This window comes from Leptodactylus fuscus, chromosome 1 (assembly GCF_031893055.1).
Source record: "Leptodactylus fuscus isolate aLepFus1 chromosome 1, aLepFus1.hap2, whole genome shotgun sequence".
Classification (NCBI taxonomy): domain Eukaryota; kingdom Metazoa; phylum Chordata; class Amphibia; order Anura; family Leptodactylidae; genus Leptodactylus; species Leptodactylus fuscus.
The window spans coordinates 278015170-278033372 of record NC_134265.1 but is presented as its reverse complement, the minus strand read 5'-3'; the positions used below and the strand labels follow the sequence as shown (position 1 = coordinate 278033372).

Below are 18203 nucleotides of genomic sequence, written 5' to 3'. Positions count from 1 at the left end.
TACCTTCTACATCAATTTTCAAGCATACGAGGAATAAAAGGTCACAATTCGCTACACAAATCAGTGTTTTGAGCAAATACAAAAAAGTGAGACTTTAAATTTTGCGCTGCTTTTACCACTTTTCTGTAAAGGGCGTGTGACAAGGGAATGCAGGGGCAGGCCATTGGCACCATTAAATTTATCATTATTTACACTAGAAATCTGGTGTAAATGATGCAAAAAATCTACACAGGCGTAGATTTTTCCTGCCGGTACATGGCCCAGTGAAGGGTACGCCTCATTTATTTTAACAAATCTAGTCTGCATAAATCTGCCCCAATCCATCTAAATTAATAACTCACATACAGTTGTAATGTTCCTGTCATTTAATGATAACTTTGTAAAAGATTTACTAATACTGTCTAATAGACCAGACGGCCTTAACTAGCTCCAGATTTACCATAGTGGCTGATAATTGGTGCAGGGTGCTTAGTGTGGGCTTCATATACTGTATGCTTTGTCCATTAAATAAAGGCATCCAAACTCTGGTTACTGACAAATCTGTAGTTATAAAGATGGATCAAAACAGATGCAACAAAACTGGAATGCTTTATCAGAAAATGTGTAACATTTTACAGGAGAATTTAAGGGCATCAGTCCATGACCTCAAACTTTTTGCGAAAGTTAGCAGGATGACTGGGGTGTGGACGCCTTGAACTGACAGCCAGGGACTTTATTAAGACTGTTGAGGCAGCCACCCGTCTTATTAATTTACTCCATTGTGTGATACAGTGAGACAGTGACAAAGGTTCACAAGTAAATTAGCTGAAAAAAAAACCTGTTTTGTGTTTTAGAATAGTCCCATCACTGTCCTGACCCTAACCTAGGTGAGAGACTGAGTCAGCAGTTTGTGTTATCAGTTATGTTATGTTTGTTATCCAAGTCACAAATAAAGATAACCAGACCACATTTTGTTAGTAATGCAGAAATCCAGGTAATTTCTAGGAATTCACTTAATTTTTTTTGCCGCTCTATTTGATCGCAATATGACTTATAAGGAATTTGTTTTCAAATATCTGCGAATTTATTACTGCTACAATTTTAGCAAAAATGTACGCCTTTTAGTAAAAACAAGACTTAAAGCTAATGTTTCATAAATGCATAATCCATCAGGTAGACTATCTACTGTAGATATCTACATCAGTTTTGCGTCTCCTTGGTCAGGGCAGTAGACCGATATGTATTTACAATAGAATGCTATTTACATCCGATTAGAGCAGGGGTAGGTAATTAATTTTCCCATGGGGCCACATGAGAAATTGTAACGGTTCTAGAGGGCCATGCGCGCCACAGCAAATTTAGCTCCGCCCATTCTCAATCATTTTTCCCATGTGCCCCACAAAGTAAAATCCTCCTACAGTCACCCTAACATTATACCCCCCACATTATAACGATTCCCTCCAAATGTCCCACAATATTAAGTCCCTCTCCTGGTGCCCCAGTATAAACTAGCAGAAACTAGAGGGGACATTAAACTGGGGCAGCTGGAGGGGAAAATTAAACTGGGGGCAACGAGAGGCAGGCATGTCCCCCTCCAGCTACCCCCCCCATGGTTTAATATCCTCCTCCAGCTGCCCCAGTTTAATGTCACCCTCCATCTGCCCCCTAGTTTAATGTCTCCCCTCCATGTGCATTCAGTTTAACTGCCCCCCTACATCTGCCCCTAGTCCTCCCTCTTGCTCACACATGCTGTCTCTTCTCTCTTTATCATCCAGCAGCCCCCATTGCCGGCAGCTTGCATCAAGCACACAGTTCCGTGTGGCTCCGCCCACTAACAAGTCATAGCCTACCCTGGTGGTAGGCTGTGATGACATCACCACAGGTCCTTGAAAATCTGTCCCCTAATTTAATGTCTCCCCTCCTTGTGCATTCAGTTTAACTACCCCCCTACATCTGCCCCTAGATCCCCCCTCTTACTCACACATGCTGTCTCTTCTCTCTTTATTATCCAGCAGCCTCCATTGCCAGCAGCTTGCAGAAAGGTGATAGGCTGTGATGACATCATCACAGGTCCTTGAACAAACTTCCCCTAGCTATGCGGGCCAGACAGAAGCAGTCAGAGGGCCGGATGTGGCCCGTGGGCCTCTACATTGCCCAGGTCTGTATTAGAGCATAGATAGAGCAGACCCTCCTTGAAATCCTAGCCAGGAAACACCTCTGCATCTCTAAAGTGGAAGAATTTATGGATCCATTCAAATTCAGGGTTAAAGGGGTTGTCCAGGATAAACTGATTATTAACCCCTAAACTCCCTCCCCCCACCTAACTTCTAATTTATTTCAATTTAAAAAAATCTATAATTACTCATATCCCTAGAGTGGTCATGTGACCACTCCAGGGCGCTTTCTGATAATTTGGTGATGTTCCATTTTACCACTTCTAAAACAGAACGTCACGGTCACTCTCCTTTTCCCCGATCCCCATCAATACATCAAAGCCTTCCTGTGTCCTGGGACGGTTCCTCCCTGTCTTCTAGCAGTGGGTGGAATAAGTTAGACAGGGAGATGGGGGAGGGTGGGAGGGGCTAGTAATAGGCGGGATCTCTAGTCAGTGAGAGTGGGAGGGGATAGGCTTAGTGAGACAGTACGGGTGGGAAGGGCTAGACTTAGTGAGTTGGAGGGTTTTATAAAGGTGTGAGAGAGGAGGAGGGGGACTAAGTGAAAGAGAACTAGTGTAGCAGCTACACAGGAAGCTGCACAGCAGGAAGCTAACACCATGGAAACAAAGGGAGAGAATGCCAGCAGCAACTAGAGACACCCAGAAATCACTCCAAACACTGCTAAAGGTAATGGAAGTGACCAATAGACTAGTCATTAGGTGTGAATTTAATGCCAGCAAGTGTATGGTTTAACAAGGATTCTAATACATAGAGATCTGGTAATAAACATGATTTAATGCAATTTTTTTCCATCCTCATTAAATTATAGCCAAAAGGTTCCTAATTTAACCTTTGCATAGCTTAAAAGCAGCTATAGATGGCTTTACAAAACCCCCGCTTGGTACGACTCTTACCTGTATACAAGCCCCTGGGAGTGAGCGCCATCATTTCTAAACCACTGTGAAAAGTGAATGAATTATTGAGCAGTTCCACTTGTCTCAGTTACTGTCTCATTTTCGTTATTTCCTATTCTTGTCATTTGTCATATTGGGCCATTGAATCAGGCTGTTACGGCTAGCTCAATACAGAGATATGGATTAATCTCTGTATTTTATTTTATAGTTGTTCACTTCTCTGCTCTGATTTATAGTTTGGAGGAAGATATGGAAGGATGTGGATGGATATGGCCATGAGTTATATTAATGCTATCTATACTAGGACGCCAGGACTGTAATACATACACCAGCTTCTTTTTTCATTTACAGATGTCAAAACTAAAACTGTATAGATTTATATATAAAACCTATATTGTCTCAAGTGCATCTTTTCAGTGCCTTTTTTTGCTGTGATAGTAGGACTTGTATAGTATGGCTGCTTGGGAGCTGAAGGGACTTATAATAGTTAAATCCTAGGCATGTGCTTCCACCTGCGTGTGTGTGCGCCCCGTGAGACCAGATGGTGTTGATTCCTCTTTCTGATTTTACTACCTTGTGTTCTGTCATAAAGAGTAGAGATGAGCGAACAGTGTTCTATCGAACACATGTTCGATCGGATATCAGGGTGTTCGCCATGTTCGAATCGAATCGAACACCACGTGGTAAAGTGCGCCAAAATTCGATTCCCCTCCCACCTTCCCTGGCGCCTTTTTTGCACCAATAACAGCGCAGGGGAGGTGGGACAGGAACTACGACACTGGGGGCATTGAAAAAAATTGGAAAAAGTCATTGGCTGCCGAAATCAGGTGCCCTCCATTTTAGACGAATAGTGGATTTCAAATCCGGGTCATATGAGAATGTGAACTTTGTGACTATGAGACAGGGATAGCTGTACAGGCAGGGATAGCTAGGGATAACCTTTATTTAGGGGGGAATGTTATTAAAAATAACTTTTTGGGGCTCTATCGGGTGTGTAATTGTGATTTTTGTGAGATAAACTTTTTCCCATAGGGATGCATTGGCCAGCGCTGATTGGCCGAATTCCGTACTCTGGCCAATCAGCGCTGGCCAATGCATTCTATTAGCTTGATGAAGCAGAGTGTGCACAAGGGTTCAAGCGCACCCTCGGCTCTGATGTAGCAGAGCCGAGGCTGCACAAGGGTTCAAGCGCACCCTCGGCTCTGATGTAGGAGAGCCGAGGGTGCACTTGAACCCTTGTGCACCCTCAGCTCTGCTACATCAGAGCCGAGGGTGCGCTTGAACCCTTGTGCACACTCTGCTTCATCAAGCTAATAGAATGCATTGGCCAGCGCTGATTGGCCAATGTATTCTATTAGCCTGATGAAGTAGAGCTGAATGTGTGTGCTAAGCACACACATTCAGCTCTACTTCATCGGGCTAATAGAATGCATTGGCCAGCGCTGATTGGCCAGAGTACGGAACTCGACCAATCAGCGCTGGCTCTGCTGGAGGAGGCGGAGTCTAAGATCGCTCCACACCAGTCTCCATTCAGGTCCGACCTTAGACTCCGCCTCCTCCGGCAGAGCCAGCGCTGATTGGCCGAATTCCGTACTCTGGCCAATCAGCACTGGCTAATGCATTGTATTGGCTTGATGAAGCAGTGCTGAATGTGTGTGCTTAGCACACACATTAAGCTCTACTTCATCGGGCTAATAGAATGCATTGGCCAATCAGCGCTGGCCAATGCATTCTATTAGCGTGAACTGAGTTTGCACAGGGGTTCTAGTGCACCCTCGGCTCTGCTACATCAGATTGCTACATCTGATGTAGCAGTGCCGAGTGTGCATCAGATGTGTAGTTGAGCAAAACTGACTCAGCACTGCTAAGTCTGCATTCGCATAGGAATGCATTGGCCAGCCTTCGGCCAATCAGCGCTGGCTCTGCCGGAGGAGGCGGAGTCTAAGGTCGGACCTGAATGGAGACTGGTGTGGAGCGATCTTAGACTCCGCCTCCTCCAGCAGAGCCAGCGCTGATTGGCCGAATTCCGTACTCTGGCCAATCAGCACTGGCTAATGCATTGTATTGGCTTGATGAAGCAGTGCTGAATGTGTGTGCTTAGCACACACATTCAGCTCTACTTCATCGGGCTAATAGAATGCATTGGCCAATCAGCGCTGGCCAATGCATTCTATTAGCGTGAACTGAGTTTGCACAGGGGTTCTAGTGCACCCTCGGCTCTGCTACATCAGATTGCTACATCTGATGTAGCAGTGCCGAGTGTGCATCAGATGTGTAGTTGAGCAAAACTGACTCAGCACTGCTAAGTCTGCATTCGCATAGGAATGCATTGGCCAGCCTTCGGCCAATCAGCGCTGGCTCTGCCGGAGGAGGCGGAGTCTAAGGTCGGACCTGAATGGAGACTGGTGTGGAGCGATCTTAGACTCCGCCTCCTCCAGCAGAGCCAGCGCTGATTGGCCGAATTCCGTACTCTGGCCAATCAGCACTGGCTAATGCATTGTATTGGCTTGATGAAGCAGTGCTGAATGTGTGTGCTTAGCACACACATTCAGCTCTACTTCATCGGGCTAATAGAATGCATTGGCCAATCAGCGCTGGCCAATGCATTCTATTAGCGTGAACTGAGTTTGCACAGGGGTTCTAGTGCACCCTCGGCTCTGCTACATCAGATTGCTACATCTGATGTAGCAGTGCCGAGTGTGCATCAGATGTGTAGTTGAGCAAAACTGACTCAGCACTGCTAAGTCTGCATTCGCATAGGAATGCATTGGCCAGCCTTCGGCCAATCAGCGCTGGCTCTGCCGGAGGAGGCGGAGTCTAAGGTCGGACCTGAATGGAGACTGGTGTGGAGCTATCTTAGACTCCGCCTCCTCCAGCAGAGCCAGCGCTGATTGGTCGAGTTCCGTACTCTGGCCAATCAGCACTGGCCAATGCATTTCTATGGGGAAAAGTTAGCTTGCGAAAATCGCAAACTGACAGGGATTTCCATGAAATAAAGTGACTTTTATGCCCCCAGACATGCTTCCCCTGCTGTCCCAGTGTCATTCCAGGGTGTTGGTATCATTTCCTGGGGTGTCATAGTGGACTTGGTGACCCTCCAGACACGAATTTGGGTTTCCCCCTTAACGAGTTTATGTTCCCCATAGACTATAATGGGGTTCGAAACCCATTCGAACACTCGAACAGTGAGCGGCTGTTCGAATCGAATTTCGAACCTCGAACATTTTAGTGTTCGCTCATCTCTAATAAAGAGCAATCATAAAGAACAATGGTTTGTGAATAACACCTGCTCAGTGCTTAAGACTCCATGTTTGCTCTATACACACAGGTGTGTGCTTGACCTGGCTAGCAATAGCACCTTATAGCTGTCATATGCTGCACAGTGCGCTACTTACTGTACATACTTCATAAGTGCTGTCAACTAAGGATTACTTTGTATATGCCAAAATTGATGTGATGTGTAACTATTATTTCAACAGAGGTTTTGTGCATTGTTTGGTCCAGACACCACTTTATTTTTATATGACATGTGCAGTATTGGTGAGCATCTGTGCTTTCTCTTTTTACTTGTTTAAATATGTGGTGTTATAACTAGGGTTGAGCGATCGGGACCGGAAATGATCGGATTCCGATCGGCGATCAAGTAAATTTCACGATCACGATCAAAATTCTGATCCCGATCTTTTTAGGGGGAGATCGAGATCGGAGGTTATTTCCCACAATGCTTTGCTACTGGATGGATCAACTGGAAGGATCAACTTTGGTTGCATGGATGGCATAGGCAGTAGATGGTAAAAGTCTGAGTGGCAAGAGCAATGCTCAAGGGATTCAGAGTCCCACCCCCAGTGCACCACCTGCCTCATTTGCATGTGACATACATAATAAAAGGTATATCGTGTAACACTGTAATATGCTCTGTAACACAGTGGTGACAGTTAAAGGGGTGATCTGGTTTTGAATGTTGATGGTCTAACCATAAGATAAGCCATCAATATTAGATCAGCAGGGATCCACACCTGGACTCCTGCAGATCACCAGTTCTCAGGTAGTATGGCTCTTGGTATTGTTTATGTACTGCAAGCTGAGCTAATCACTCGCCATACAAACTGTAGCGGTGAGTATGGGTATTGGATTGCTGTCTCATAGATTTCAATGGGACAGCACTGCAATAACTACTCTCGTCCCTACAGTTTATACACCAAGTGATCAGCACGACCTGCAGTATGTAAACAATACCAAGAGCCCGTCTGGGTATCCGTGATCCGTGGGGGTTCTGGTTGTCCTAAGGATAGGCCATCAATGTTAGAAACAGGATAACCCAAGTAAGGAAAGTCTATCATCTCCCAAGCTTATTCAAGTCTTTTCTCCAAAAGTTAAAATCTAATACTCATTTCAGGCTTTTCAAACACAGGCACTAGGAAAACTGAAGAACTGGGGGGTTCTTGCATAGGAAAGCTAGAGTCTAGTGACCAACAAAATAGTGGCTGCACAGGGTTAAGGAGTCACAATGGACATCGCTGCAGAAGAAATCAAGGACCACGTCCATTGATGAGTGTAAGCCACAGGATGCGTTAATGAATATTGATATGACATCACTAGGCAGGGATTATGAGCCCTCATTAGCACCATGTAATGTATAAGGTCATGGAGGACAAGCGTTTGTATTTCATGCAATTTAATTATTTCACCACCCAAACATCAAATTAAGTTGTGTCATTCTTCTTTTATATCCCCTAGCGTCTTACTGTGAAGTGGCACTTTGTATAGAAAAATTGCTATCAACCAACTTAATGTGTAGTGCATTTTATAAGTTTAATCAGATCTGTTATATTTAGCTGTCAGTGTAATTGCTTTGCATATCTGAAGCAGCATCTACATAGTTCTAAGGGTATACAGACATAATTGAGGATCATCTTAGTAATGGATACAAATGATGCAGAAGAAAGAATTGTGCAAGATAATAAATAAATGATGATTGCATTAGATATGGGTTATAACCCAGGCTTGTATTAAAGCTCTTCAGCTTGTCAAGGTTACCTTTGCTTGCACAGTCTGCAGGAAGGCAACATTTAGATCCTCAGGATAAGAACCATGTTTATTGCTTGGAAGACAGATCTACAGAAGTGATGTGAAACTCCTAATCCCTTTGTAGACTACAGAAATACCATTACGAAGAATAAGTATTTACTGACAATTATCCCCTTTGCTTTGCACATCTGCGCAAGATTATTTATATGTTTAGGTTTGGGTTCACCAGTGTAATTTTAAATCAAATCTCAATACTTTTAAGCGAATCAATGGAGAGACATTAAGTAGTACAGAAACTGTCTAGATGTATAGATGTGCCAAATGGATCCGACATTGATCACAGTTATTTTGCAACAACCTCTGACTGTGTTGATTAGAGAGTTAGAAGCACCAAAAACCTTAGTTATTCAGTGAATAGCCCATGTTAGAATGCTGTAGAATCTTGTAATGGCACCATCTATATTACAGTTATAATGTAGGATTTTTGGTTGGTGCCGAAAGCCCTTAGTATAAAATGAATCCTGGGAAATAATTGTTGTGACATCCCTATGTTCATTATAATGTATGTCTGGGTGTACATGTGTGGGAGGAATAGCTGAGAAGGTTTCTGGGCTTCTTAAGACCGGAAAAAAACATCCAAGCTTCATTTACCTGAATACTATTAAAGAGTATTAAGGAAAACTCCAATAAAAAACTCCTAACTAAACATTGCAAAAGCTTTGTGTTACCTACATGCACACAACTATGTGGTGCGTCAGCGTGCAGTCAGTTTTTTTTTTAGATGGCTAGGACAATTCATTATTATTTATGTTAGGCTTGCACTAGCGTTTGGGTTTACGTCCGTTTAGGTACCCGAAAGATGGAAACCCTATCCGCTTAAAAAGCGGTTACATGCAGAAAAACGTGGACCCTATGGAATATAATGGGGTCCTTTGGGTTTCCACTCTGCCATCCTTGCAAGATTTTTCTCTCTGTCAATTTTAAGTGGAATGGGGGACTGAGTCTTGTATGGAGACTCAAACGTCCAACCCGCAATACATTACAAGGGTAACACAACCCAAGTATAAAACAGATAGCAGTCATAAACACATGTACAAACACTCTGTCTTTATATACGCAGTCACAATTACAGAATGCCAAGTTAGTTCTGTATTTTAGGTTTAATTGCAGTATTGGTTTGTATTTCTCATTGGGAGCTCCCATTAGTAAATTTTAATAGATTTTATGGGACTGTGTAAACATTGTATTGACTCTTTGATGGGCGGTACCTATTTTAATCCATTGTGTATATTAAGACAGAATGTTTGTACGTGTGTTTATGCCTGCTAGCCATTATACACTTGAGAAAAGGGTTGTGCTAACGTGATACACGTTGTGTGTTGGACCCAGGGCCGCTTTAACTTTAGGACCAACAGTGCACATATACTAGGCCCTATGGTACTGGGGGCCCCTTGAGACAGCCAGACAGTCCTGTATTTTGCTGTCCCACTGTTCTGGGCTGCTCCAAGTTCCGTACATCGGCATCCTAAGGAGCAGGCGATGAGTTGCATACAGTGATGGAGCAGAGAGCTGTCCTCTCCGATGGCAGCCGATGAGTTGCATACAGTGATGGAGCAGAGAGCTGGCCTCTCCCTGCTTCACCATTCATCCCCTCTCTTCCCCAACAGCGGCAGATGCTCTGTGATGATGTCACTTACATCATGTCTACAGCTTCCTGAAAACTCTGGAGCAGAACAGCAGTGGACCTAGGAGAGGTGAGTATCAGTTTGTTTTTTTTGTTTTTATTATTTGTATTTTGTAAGAGAGGGACATAATAATATTGTGGGTGCAGCTAGAGTTCATGTGTATGTAGCACTATAGTATGACTTCTTTACTATAGCTTTATGTGATTGCTAGTCTTTTGTTACATTGCCACATGAGAAGCACCAGGAAGCTATTTGATAATTTTCCTTTCCCTACAAATGTGGCAATATCTGTGGTTGATACCTGCACTGTGTGAACAAGACACTAAGGGTATGTGTAGCTCTATGTTGAGGACATGTTACAGTATACTTTATGTCAGCAATTGTATGTGTTTCCTTGTAAAAGAAGGGGATTGGGCAGCAAACTGAATCTGTTTACCAAATGTTTGCAAAATTGTTGTTCGAAAAACAGATCTTAATTGAATGCAACAAACTTCGGGGGACAGAAAAGTTTAGAATTGTTATGTCTCACCTTTCTTTGATGAAGTTTCCAGCTGTCTTAGTTTCTGTAAGACTGAATGTTGGCTTGTTCTTTTCCTTGTGAATATAACATCTTTATGTACTAGCACTGAGAGGAGTGGAAATAAAGGCTTAAGATGGTCTTAGCCACAGGCTAATCACCGCCGAGACAACAAAGAGCACAAGTTCACTTTTTATTGTCCGTAAGAACTGAATCCTGACATATATTTCTAAGAGATGAGATGCAATCCACACACCGCCAAACTAACGAAAACCTAGCATAACAGGCTGTAGTGTAACTCAGGAATAGCATATTGCTTGGAATTGATGGGGTTAGTGCTGGTTCTGTGTCATTATTCGGGAGGGAGATGCAGCTAGTCTATCTACTGTATGCAGTGTTGTGTAGTTTCATTAGGTGCATGGATAATTAAGGAAATGACCTGAAGGCTCTTCTGTGGTGACTCCTTAAGGCTCTGTTCCTAATCTTGTTATGACATGGCTTGTAGATCAAAGTCCTAGTAATTAAGTAGTGTTCCTTCTTGCAAGTGGCCAGGAAAGCATAATGACTTATTAACAAAGAGTAATTGAACAGATGCATCAGAAATGAGCAGATGTGGTAGCAGAGCCCCTTTGAAAGCCGACAACTTTGGGTTCTTGCTGAATACCGTTAAACCATGATACAGGCAAACACTTCCCTTACTTTTTTCTCCATAATCGATATGAAGTTTTTCTTTCCCTTTTTACTTTAGCGGAGATAACAACCATGCATATAGTAAGTGATGGTCAGGGGTGTAAGGATGTCATTACAACTATTGTGGTCACAAAATTGCAGCAGAACTCAATCTTCACAGTTGTTTAGTTCAGAGAAGAAATATAAAAGCACAGGATCCTAAGTGGTGGTTCCATTCCCCTCATTCACACAAGCTTGACACTCTTTTGCCATCTAAAACTACCTAATGGATGGATTTTTTTCTAGGACTTTCAATTACTTGGTAAAGTAAGAAGCCGCCACCAGCTTTTGCTGTGAACTTATTGAACATTTACCATTTGGTAAAATGAATGCTAAAAATATCACGGCTGCAGAGTTTATAAGAGGTAAGAGCTGTGTGAAGCATAGAGCCCTGTTCACATCTGTAGTAAAGGCTCCATTATGAGATGCCATAAAATGCTAAGCATACTGCCATTGAAAGCAGATATCATCTGACAGATTGATCACTGGAATCAGCCTAATGATTCTATTATCTCTCACACATGTGTATGATTATCCCCTGACCTTGGTCTATAGTCTCTCACTCTGCCAAATCAGTATCCCTGCGCTATGCTGAGGAGGTCCAAAAGACCGAAACAGCGCTGTCCATAGCTGGGAGTCTGTTCCTTTTGGAATAGAAATACTAATTTGGCAATTAAATCCGCATCATATTAATAGGCTCATTAACTGAGTCATGCATGATGTTAAGGAGGCTGCCCTCTAGAGGGCAGCATACAGAGGCACTGTTCTCCTAATTACATCTTGAAGAATAGATTTTCATATTTTTTACCCAGAATCCCTAGCGGAGTAGGAATGACTTGTGAGGGAGATAGCCTATCTAATATAACACTCCAGTAAATATCAAAGGGGTGATAAATTTTATTCACCCATGGGTGCTCTCCATGTCCCCCTCAAAGCAGAATTAGTATGATTTCAATGTGTATTAATACTGAAGTTGATTGGTCTCTTAACATTTTTTTCTTATGTCTTGTAGTAATTTTATTTAGAATTTTGGATTTTTTAGTCTGTTTTTGATTGGGTAAGGGGCTGGTTTCTACCTCAGGTCCAAATTCTAGCAAGAAATTGTGTCCCATTCTTTCCAAAGGGAGTCTATGATGTATTCTACTTGTTCAGGACACTGAAAAGAGAAGAGTTCTGCGCAGTTTTCCTGCGGATTCCGTGGTTGCGTCAGCCATTGAACCCCTCTCAGGTTCCTCTCCAAATTCCTGCATGTGAACAGCTCCTAATAAGAAGTATTTGCACATGTTTACACAGTATATTACTATCAGTATACTTAAGTGTATGTTAGTGGAAAACAATATTGCTGCCAGATTGGAGTGCTCAGACTATTGTTAATCTTGGATTACAAGGTCTCTTGGTACAGACGTATGATAAGTGTATACAGCTAGAACTCCATTAACTCTTCTGTTTTATTCCTATCCCTAAATTTGGTTCTGCTATCTTCCTTATGAAAAGTAAATGTGATTAAATGATGAATTATGTGTGTGTGTGTGTGTGTGTGTGTGTGTGTGTGTGTGTGTGTGTGTGTGTATGTTACATTCTAATACTTGGTCAAAAGCTATGGACAAAAGATTATCATATCTAAGGAAACTGTTTAATTTTCTATTACACTGTTAATCTCAAGAAAAAAAATCCATAATAATAATAATAATAATAATAATAAAATGTATTTATATAGCGCCAACATATTCCGCAGCGCTGTACAATTTTTAGGGTTCAAATACAGACAGAAAGATACATAACAAAGAAAGTCATTTCACAAACTGAGACTGAGGGCCCTGCCCGCAAGAGCTTACAATCTATGAAGTAGAGGGGGTGACACAAATATACCATAGAGAGCAGTGCAGCTTTAAAATAAGTCTCCTACTTTAATAGCAGCTTGTTTATATCCATGTAATAGACACCAGACCGCTCTCACCGCTATGGATTTGATGCTTTAGTTAAAGGGGTCCTCCGCTTTGTCTAGTTCCTACTTGTTAGACTGTTGACAATAAGCATAATACAAAATGATTTCTTGCTGAGAAACATGGTGGCTCAATGGTTAGCACTGCAGCAGTCCTGGGTTCAAATCCTGCCAAGGACAACATCTGCAAGGAGTTTGTATGTTCTTCCTGTGTTTGCATGGGTTTCCTCCCACACTCCAAAGACATACTGCTAGGGAAAAAAAAATACAAAATGATCCCTTGCTGGGTTGTAATCTGTGGGAAACCTGGCTGTAAGGCTATGGCCAATCTGAACTAATGATGGTGAATGCGATATTACATCATGTTTGAATTTTTACAGATGACTTGTGTTTTATCATGACCACATTCTATGCTATTAGGATGTAGTAGTGAAATTTTGCGAGGGGGGACGACTACATGTCAAAATATATCCATTGCCCTAAGTGTGTTCAGTTTCCCTACAGTGCCACCACAGGGGAAATATGCATTACACATCACCCATTTAAATCCATATCCTGTAGATAGAGGAAGATAGGACACATTCCCCCAGAGCGAGAGATGCAGGGGGACCCCATCTGTTAGTCAGAATTCTGTACTTGTGTATATGAAATTGGGTTTTCTCAACTTTTTGAACTTCAACTTTAGTGGTATATAGTATCAGACTATTGCATATAGTATCAGGCCATTACATACCTGGATTTTTTATGCTACAAATCAGATTTTCAGCCTCAAGATGACTGCATTCACTGATAGCAAACAGTTTATAAAAATGTTGAAAAATTTATACTTGAAAGCTGCAACTCTTTTTTTTTTTTTTTTTTTTTTTTTTTTTAGATCATACTTTTTATCATCCAGCTTGACTTCAGAAAACATCCTTAGGACTAGTCTAGTATGTATAAGCTCATGAAATATTTTGTATCCTTATTTAAAATCCTATGACCTTTGCTATATCAGAGTTCTTGGAAAACTGACTACATATTTTACAAAATTCATTTTGTAATGAATGGGCTATATTAATGTATATTGTATTGTATATATTTTGGGTGCGCATGCAATAGGTTAAAATGAATCCTAGAGTATTCCACAGTGTAGGATGTGTGTGCGCCTTAGTGCCGCGTTCTCTGGTCTCAGTACACATCGGCATCTACATCATATGCAGATTGAACTTAATGTTCTACATTAGTAAACGCATAAAGAAAACAAAAGCAGAATATAAACAATGCAATGGTCCCAGTGAGGGTTACACTTGTGAAAAGGCAACACTAAATAAGGGGAAATGGAAAATGCGCAAAGTGAATGTTTGCATAAAATACAGAATATCTGTTGTAAAGTTATATACCAGTGAATGGAAAATTCAATTTTTAATGAGCAGCGGCAAATGGATCACAGAGGAAAATGTAGCCTCCACTCAGGTCTTTATGCAAGCATTTATTTTGATAATACGGACAGTAGCAGCATTGGGATGCCCCTATGTGACTCACCGGAGCTGCTGGGGGAAGCTGGGTAATTCAGTCCTAATGAACTATTCATTCTCATCCATTTTACAGTGCTATTGATTTTTGCTTCTCTTGCTACGAATGAAAAAAAAAAAAAGGCAGAGGAGCGTGTTTTCGGAAGACTGCTGATTTTAGCACGAAGTGACCAGAATAACGCATTGGGTACCAATTAGAACAGATTCTGATCATTTAATTTGTGCGGCTGTAATTCATATGGGGACTGAACTGAAGTGGATAGTTGTACTCTTAGAACAGGAAAGTAGACGAAAATCAATACTCTAATAGTAAGCCAAACAACAATAATAAAAGTTGCCGAACTTTATGGTTTTCTATCCCCTTCAAAAACATTTTATCTTTTAATTTTCTTTTTCCCATAGGTTCTTCCAGAAGCCAGTGATCCAAGAACGAACAGTGGGGTAATGGCTTTTCTTTGTCACTTTTATAAAGACTGTGCTAAGGAAAATGTATCTATGATATTGGTTGTTTTTTTTTAAATTGAAGCCTCTAAATGTTCAACATGAATATAAATTTGTTGCACTGGAAGGAAAGAAGCCTGCGAGATAGGACTTGACTGCTGTACAATCACTGCAATGCATAAAGGGCTTCACAGGCCGGATTTATCAAGGTTTCCAGATAAGGCCTGGTTCACATCTGTGTTCGCTATTCTGTTCGGGGAGTCCACATGGGGACCCCCCCGAATGGAATACTGAACGCATTGACAAGCAGTGAGCTTATGAAAGCACACGGACCCAATAGACTATAATGGGGTACGTGTGTTTTCTGCGCGCTTTCGGCTCGAGGCATACGGAGAGAAAAGTACTTCGTAAACTACTTTCCACTGTGCATGACTTGTGCGGAGACCGCGTAGAAAACACACAAACTCCATTATAGTCTATGGGGTCTGTGTGCTTTCATTGCTCACTGCTTGTCAATGTGTACAGTATTCTGTTCGGGGGTCCCCAAGCAGACTTCCCAAACAGAATACCAAACGCAGATGTGAACCAGGCCTAAGTCCATGTTACAGATTGGAAATCACCAGGTAGATTTCATGTATAACTCATACCAGAAAAACTGATTTAAGTTATAATAAATATGTTGCGCAGAGGTCTCCCCACCCCGCTCTATTCACACTTACTGAAAATGCTCTACATATTTCCAAAGGTGTACAGACTTTTCCTAGTAATTGCTCAGTTAGAGGGTTTCTAAGGAGATTGTTACAGCCTGTTTTATAATAAAAAAGAAGTTAGATTACAATAATAAATTATATAACAAAAAAGTTTACCAAACTCCAATGACACAATAGCAAAAAAGAAAGGAGTTATAATTTAAGTATGTTAATTAAATTGGAAAAGTAAAAAAAAAAAAAAAAAATCACCAAAAATTCTTTAAAAACATATGCTAAACATAAAAAACACGATTTAAACAATAGGTTATTTTCTGGTGATATATTCCCTTTAAAGTACAGATTACTAAACAACCAGTAAAGAAAAGAACAAGTAATTGGCACATATACGTACCAATAATCCTTTGATTGAGGATCTCCCCATGAAGTCTGCTTCTGTAACTCTCGGGTAATCAAACATATTGTAATGTGTTACATTCTATTTTCTGGGGAAATGTGTGCTTGAATGCCACTAGATATCAAATGTCCAATAAATAACTCTAATCCATGCTGCCAGTTGAATAGCGATTGTCTAAAAGGGAGACTCTTAGTGTTCCTATGCCAAGTCTATAATTTAAAATCTTGACCCATGTATTTTCATCTGTTTGGTGTCGGATGACTGCCCCCTAAAAGAGAACCTTTACCACCCCCGCTAACTGCAACTTCTTGCATCCTTCAAGTGATGCTACCCCATTGATTCAGGCACAGTTGAAATTTTTTTCTGTAGACGCTACCATCAATGCAGTTAGATTCAGCATCCTAAATGCAAATTGGGCTCCGTACTGTCAGGTAAGTAGTCTTGTGCTATCTGCTTCGAGTCACGAACACCCTACAGACAGAGAGCCTTACTAGCAAATTGGGTTCTGAAACTAATATTACTGATTACTCCGGAACTATAAGGGCTAGAGAAAAAAAATCCAACTGCTTCAGAATCCATGGAGCAGCCCCTATTGATGGATGCTAAGAGTTAGAGTTGGTGGAGGTGATGAAAGGTCAAAACCTGATACTGTCAAGAGACTCTTATCCTTCATGTGTTTGTGTGGCCACCCAGTGGTTTCATGGTTAGTTGCAGCCTATTAAGGTTTTTCTTATATGTATGTTTGTTCATTACATTGAAATTGTCAGCAACCAAACTTGAGCTAAGGTAGGGGAAAACTTTTTTCCTGCATTTATATGGCACTCATTTTTCATTCAAAGAGTTTACATTATAAAAATTAGGAATGGCAATGTTAGGGCCAAGTGACTGAATTCTAATGTGAATTCTCAGCTTCATGGAATCAATTATGTATTAATGAAATGAACTTCACATACTTTATTCCTCCTTCACTTTTTATGAATCCCTACTGACTTCTTCCTTTATGCTCTGCCTACCAGTGACTCCATCAGTATGCTGGTATTCCATAGAAACCAGTTCTCTCCAGCATAAGCATATTCATGCATAGCGGTTTTAGGAATTCAGTGGAGGTTGCTGATCAGTGGTGATGAGATTTCTTTGATGTAGGAGAAACACTATTTGTATAAGAGTAAGACTGACTGCTCTGACATCGATGTCCTTAACAGCTGCTTCTATGTGGTGTCGACATGCTAATGAGGTCACCGCAGACACAAACTGGAAGAGGAAGTCAGCGGGGATTCCTAAAAAGTCAGGAAGAAACCGAGTTATGGCATTCATACATAAATAAACATCTGTATATATAATAAGAGTCGTCTCTATAGCATAGCAATGCATTATGTATATATGCTTGTTTGGATACAGGGATTTCCAGTTTTATAGAAATGAAGTTGAGTGATATAATAAAGTGATATACAACTTTCTTCCAGTATATACATTGGAGGAGATTTCTAAAAAAAAAAAAAACTGGTGCAAGCAAAAAGAGTTTCAAAGAACCTTTGAAAAATGAGAACTGATATGTGACTGCTCAGATTGTTCTTGTACTAGTTTCATACATCTTCACAAATCTAATACTTTTCTAGCGTTTGCAATAATTTTATCTTGTCTAGGCAGTCCTATGTAAGCTAAGCAACCTGAACAGGACTGAATTCTGTGACCATGAACTATGTATGAGTATCCTTGACCCTGTGAGTGGTATACCTGGGGTGACATTTGATGATGGCGCAAATATTGAACAAAGCGTAACTTTTGGAGAGACAATTGACGTAATGGTTACGCTCGTAATACAGGCTTAACCGTTCTCCTGCATTTAAGCATATGCATGTTATAATGTCAAGTGGGGTGTATGGCGTGGGCTCAGGAGCTGATCCCATTACATATGCATCAACTCCCAGGCTTATTATACAACAAATACCTGCCAGCAGCTTCTGGCATCAGTAATAGAAGATTAACTCCTTCAGGTGACAATATCAGTAGTAACTGGCTTTCTCTTTCCACCGCTCATTCCCTTAGGCAGGGTGTAATATAATACTGGTAAATGCATAATACAATACACTACAGAAGTATTAAAGTGTATTATTTTCCCTAAGAAAACTTTTAAAATTGTATTTTTATTTTTTTTTTAAATAAAAAACAATTCTAAATTTTACACCAACCTCTTTCC

At 41.2% G+C, this 18203-nt stretch overlaps 1 protein-coding gene across 4 annotated transcripts in view; it reads left to right on the top strand.

Annotated features, from left to right (window-relative positions):
* The window catches only part of INPP4B (inositol polyphosphate-4-phosphatase type II B), a 469700-nt gene that overhangs the window by 191185 nt on the left and 260312 nt on the right, over positions 1–18203 (top strand). For 3 of the 4 annotated variants that reach the window (XM_075288123.1, XM_075288124.1, XM_075288126.1), the window contains one exon: positions 14864–14902. The exons of the other annotated variant lie outside the window; for it this stretch is intronic. In XM_075288123.1, the coding sequence (XP_075144224.1) occupies positions 14864–14902 (39 nt within the window). The remainder of the gene's footprint in view (positions 1–14863; positions 14903–18203) is intronic. 4 annotated transcript variants of the gene reach the window in all.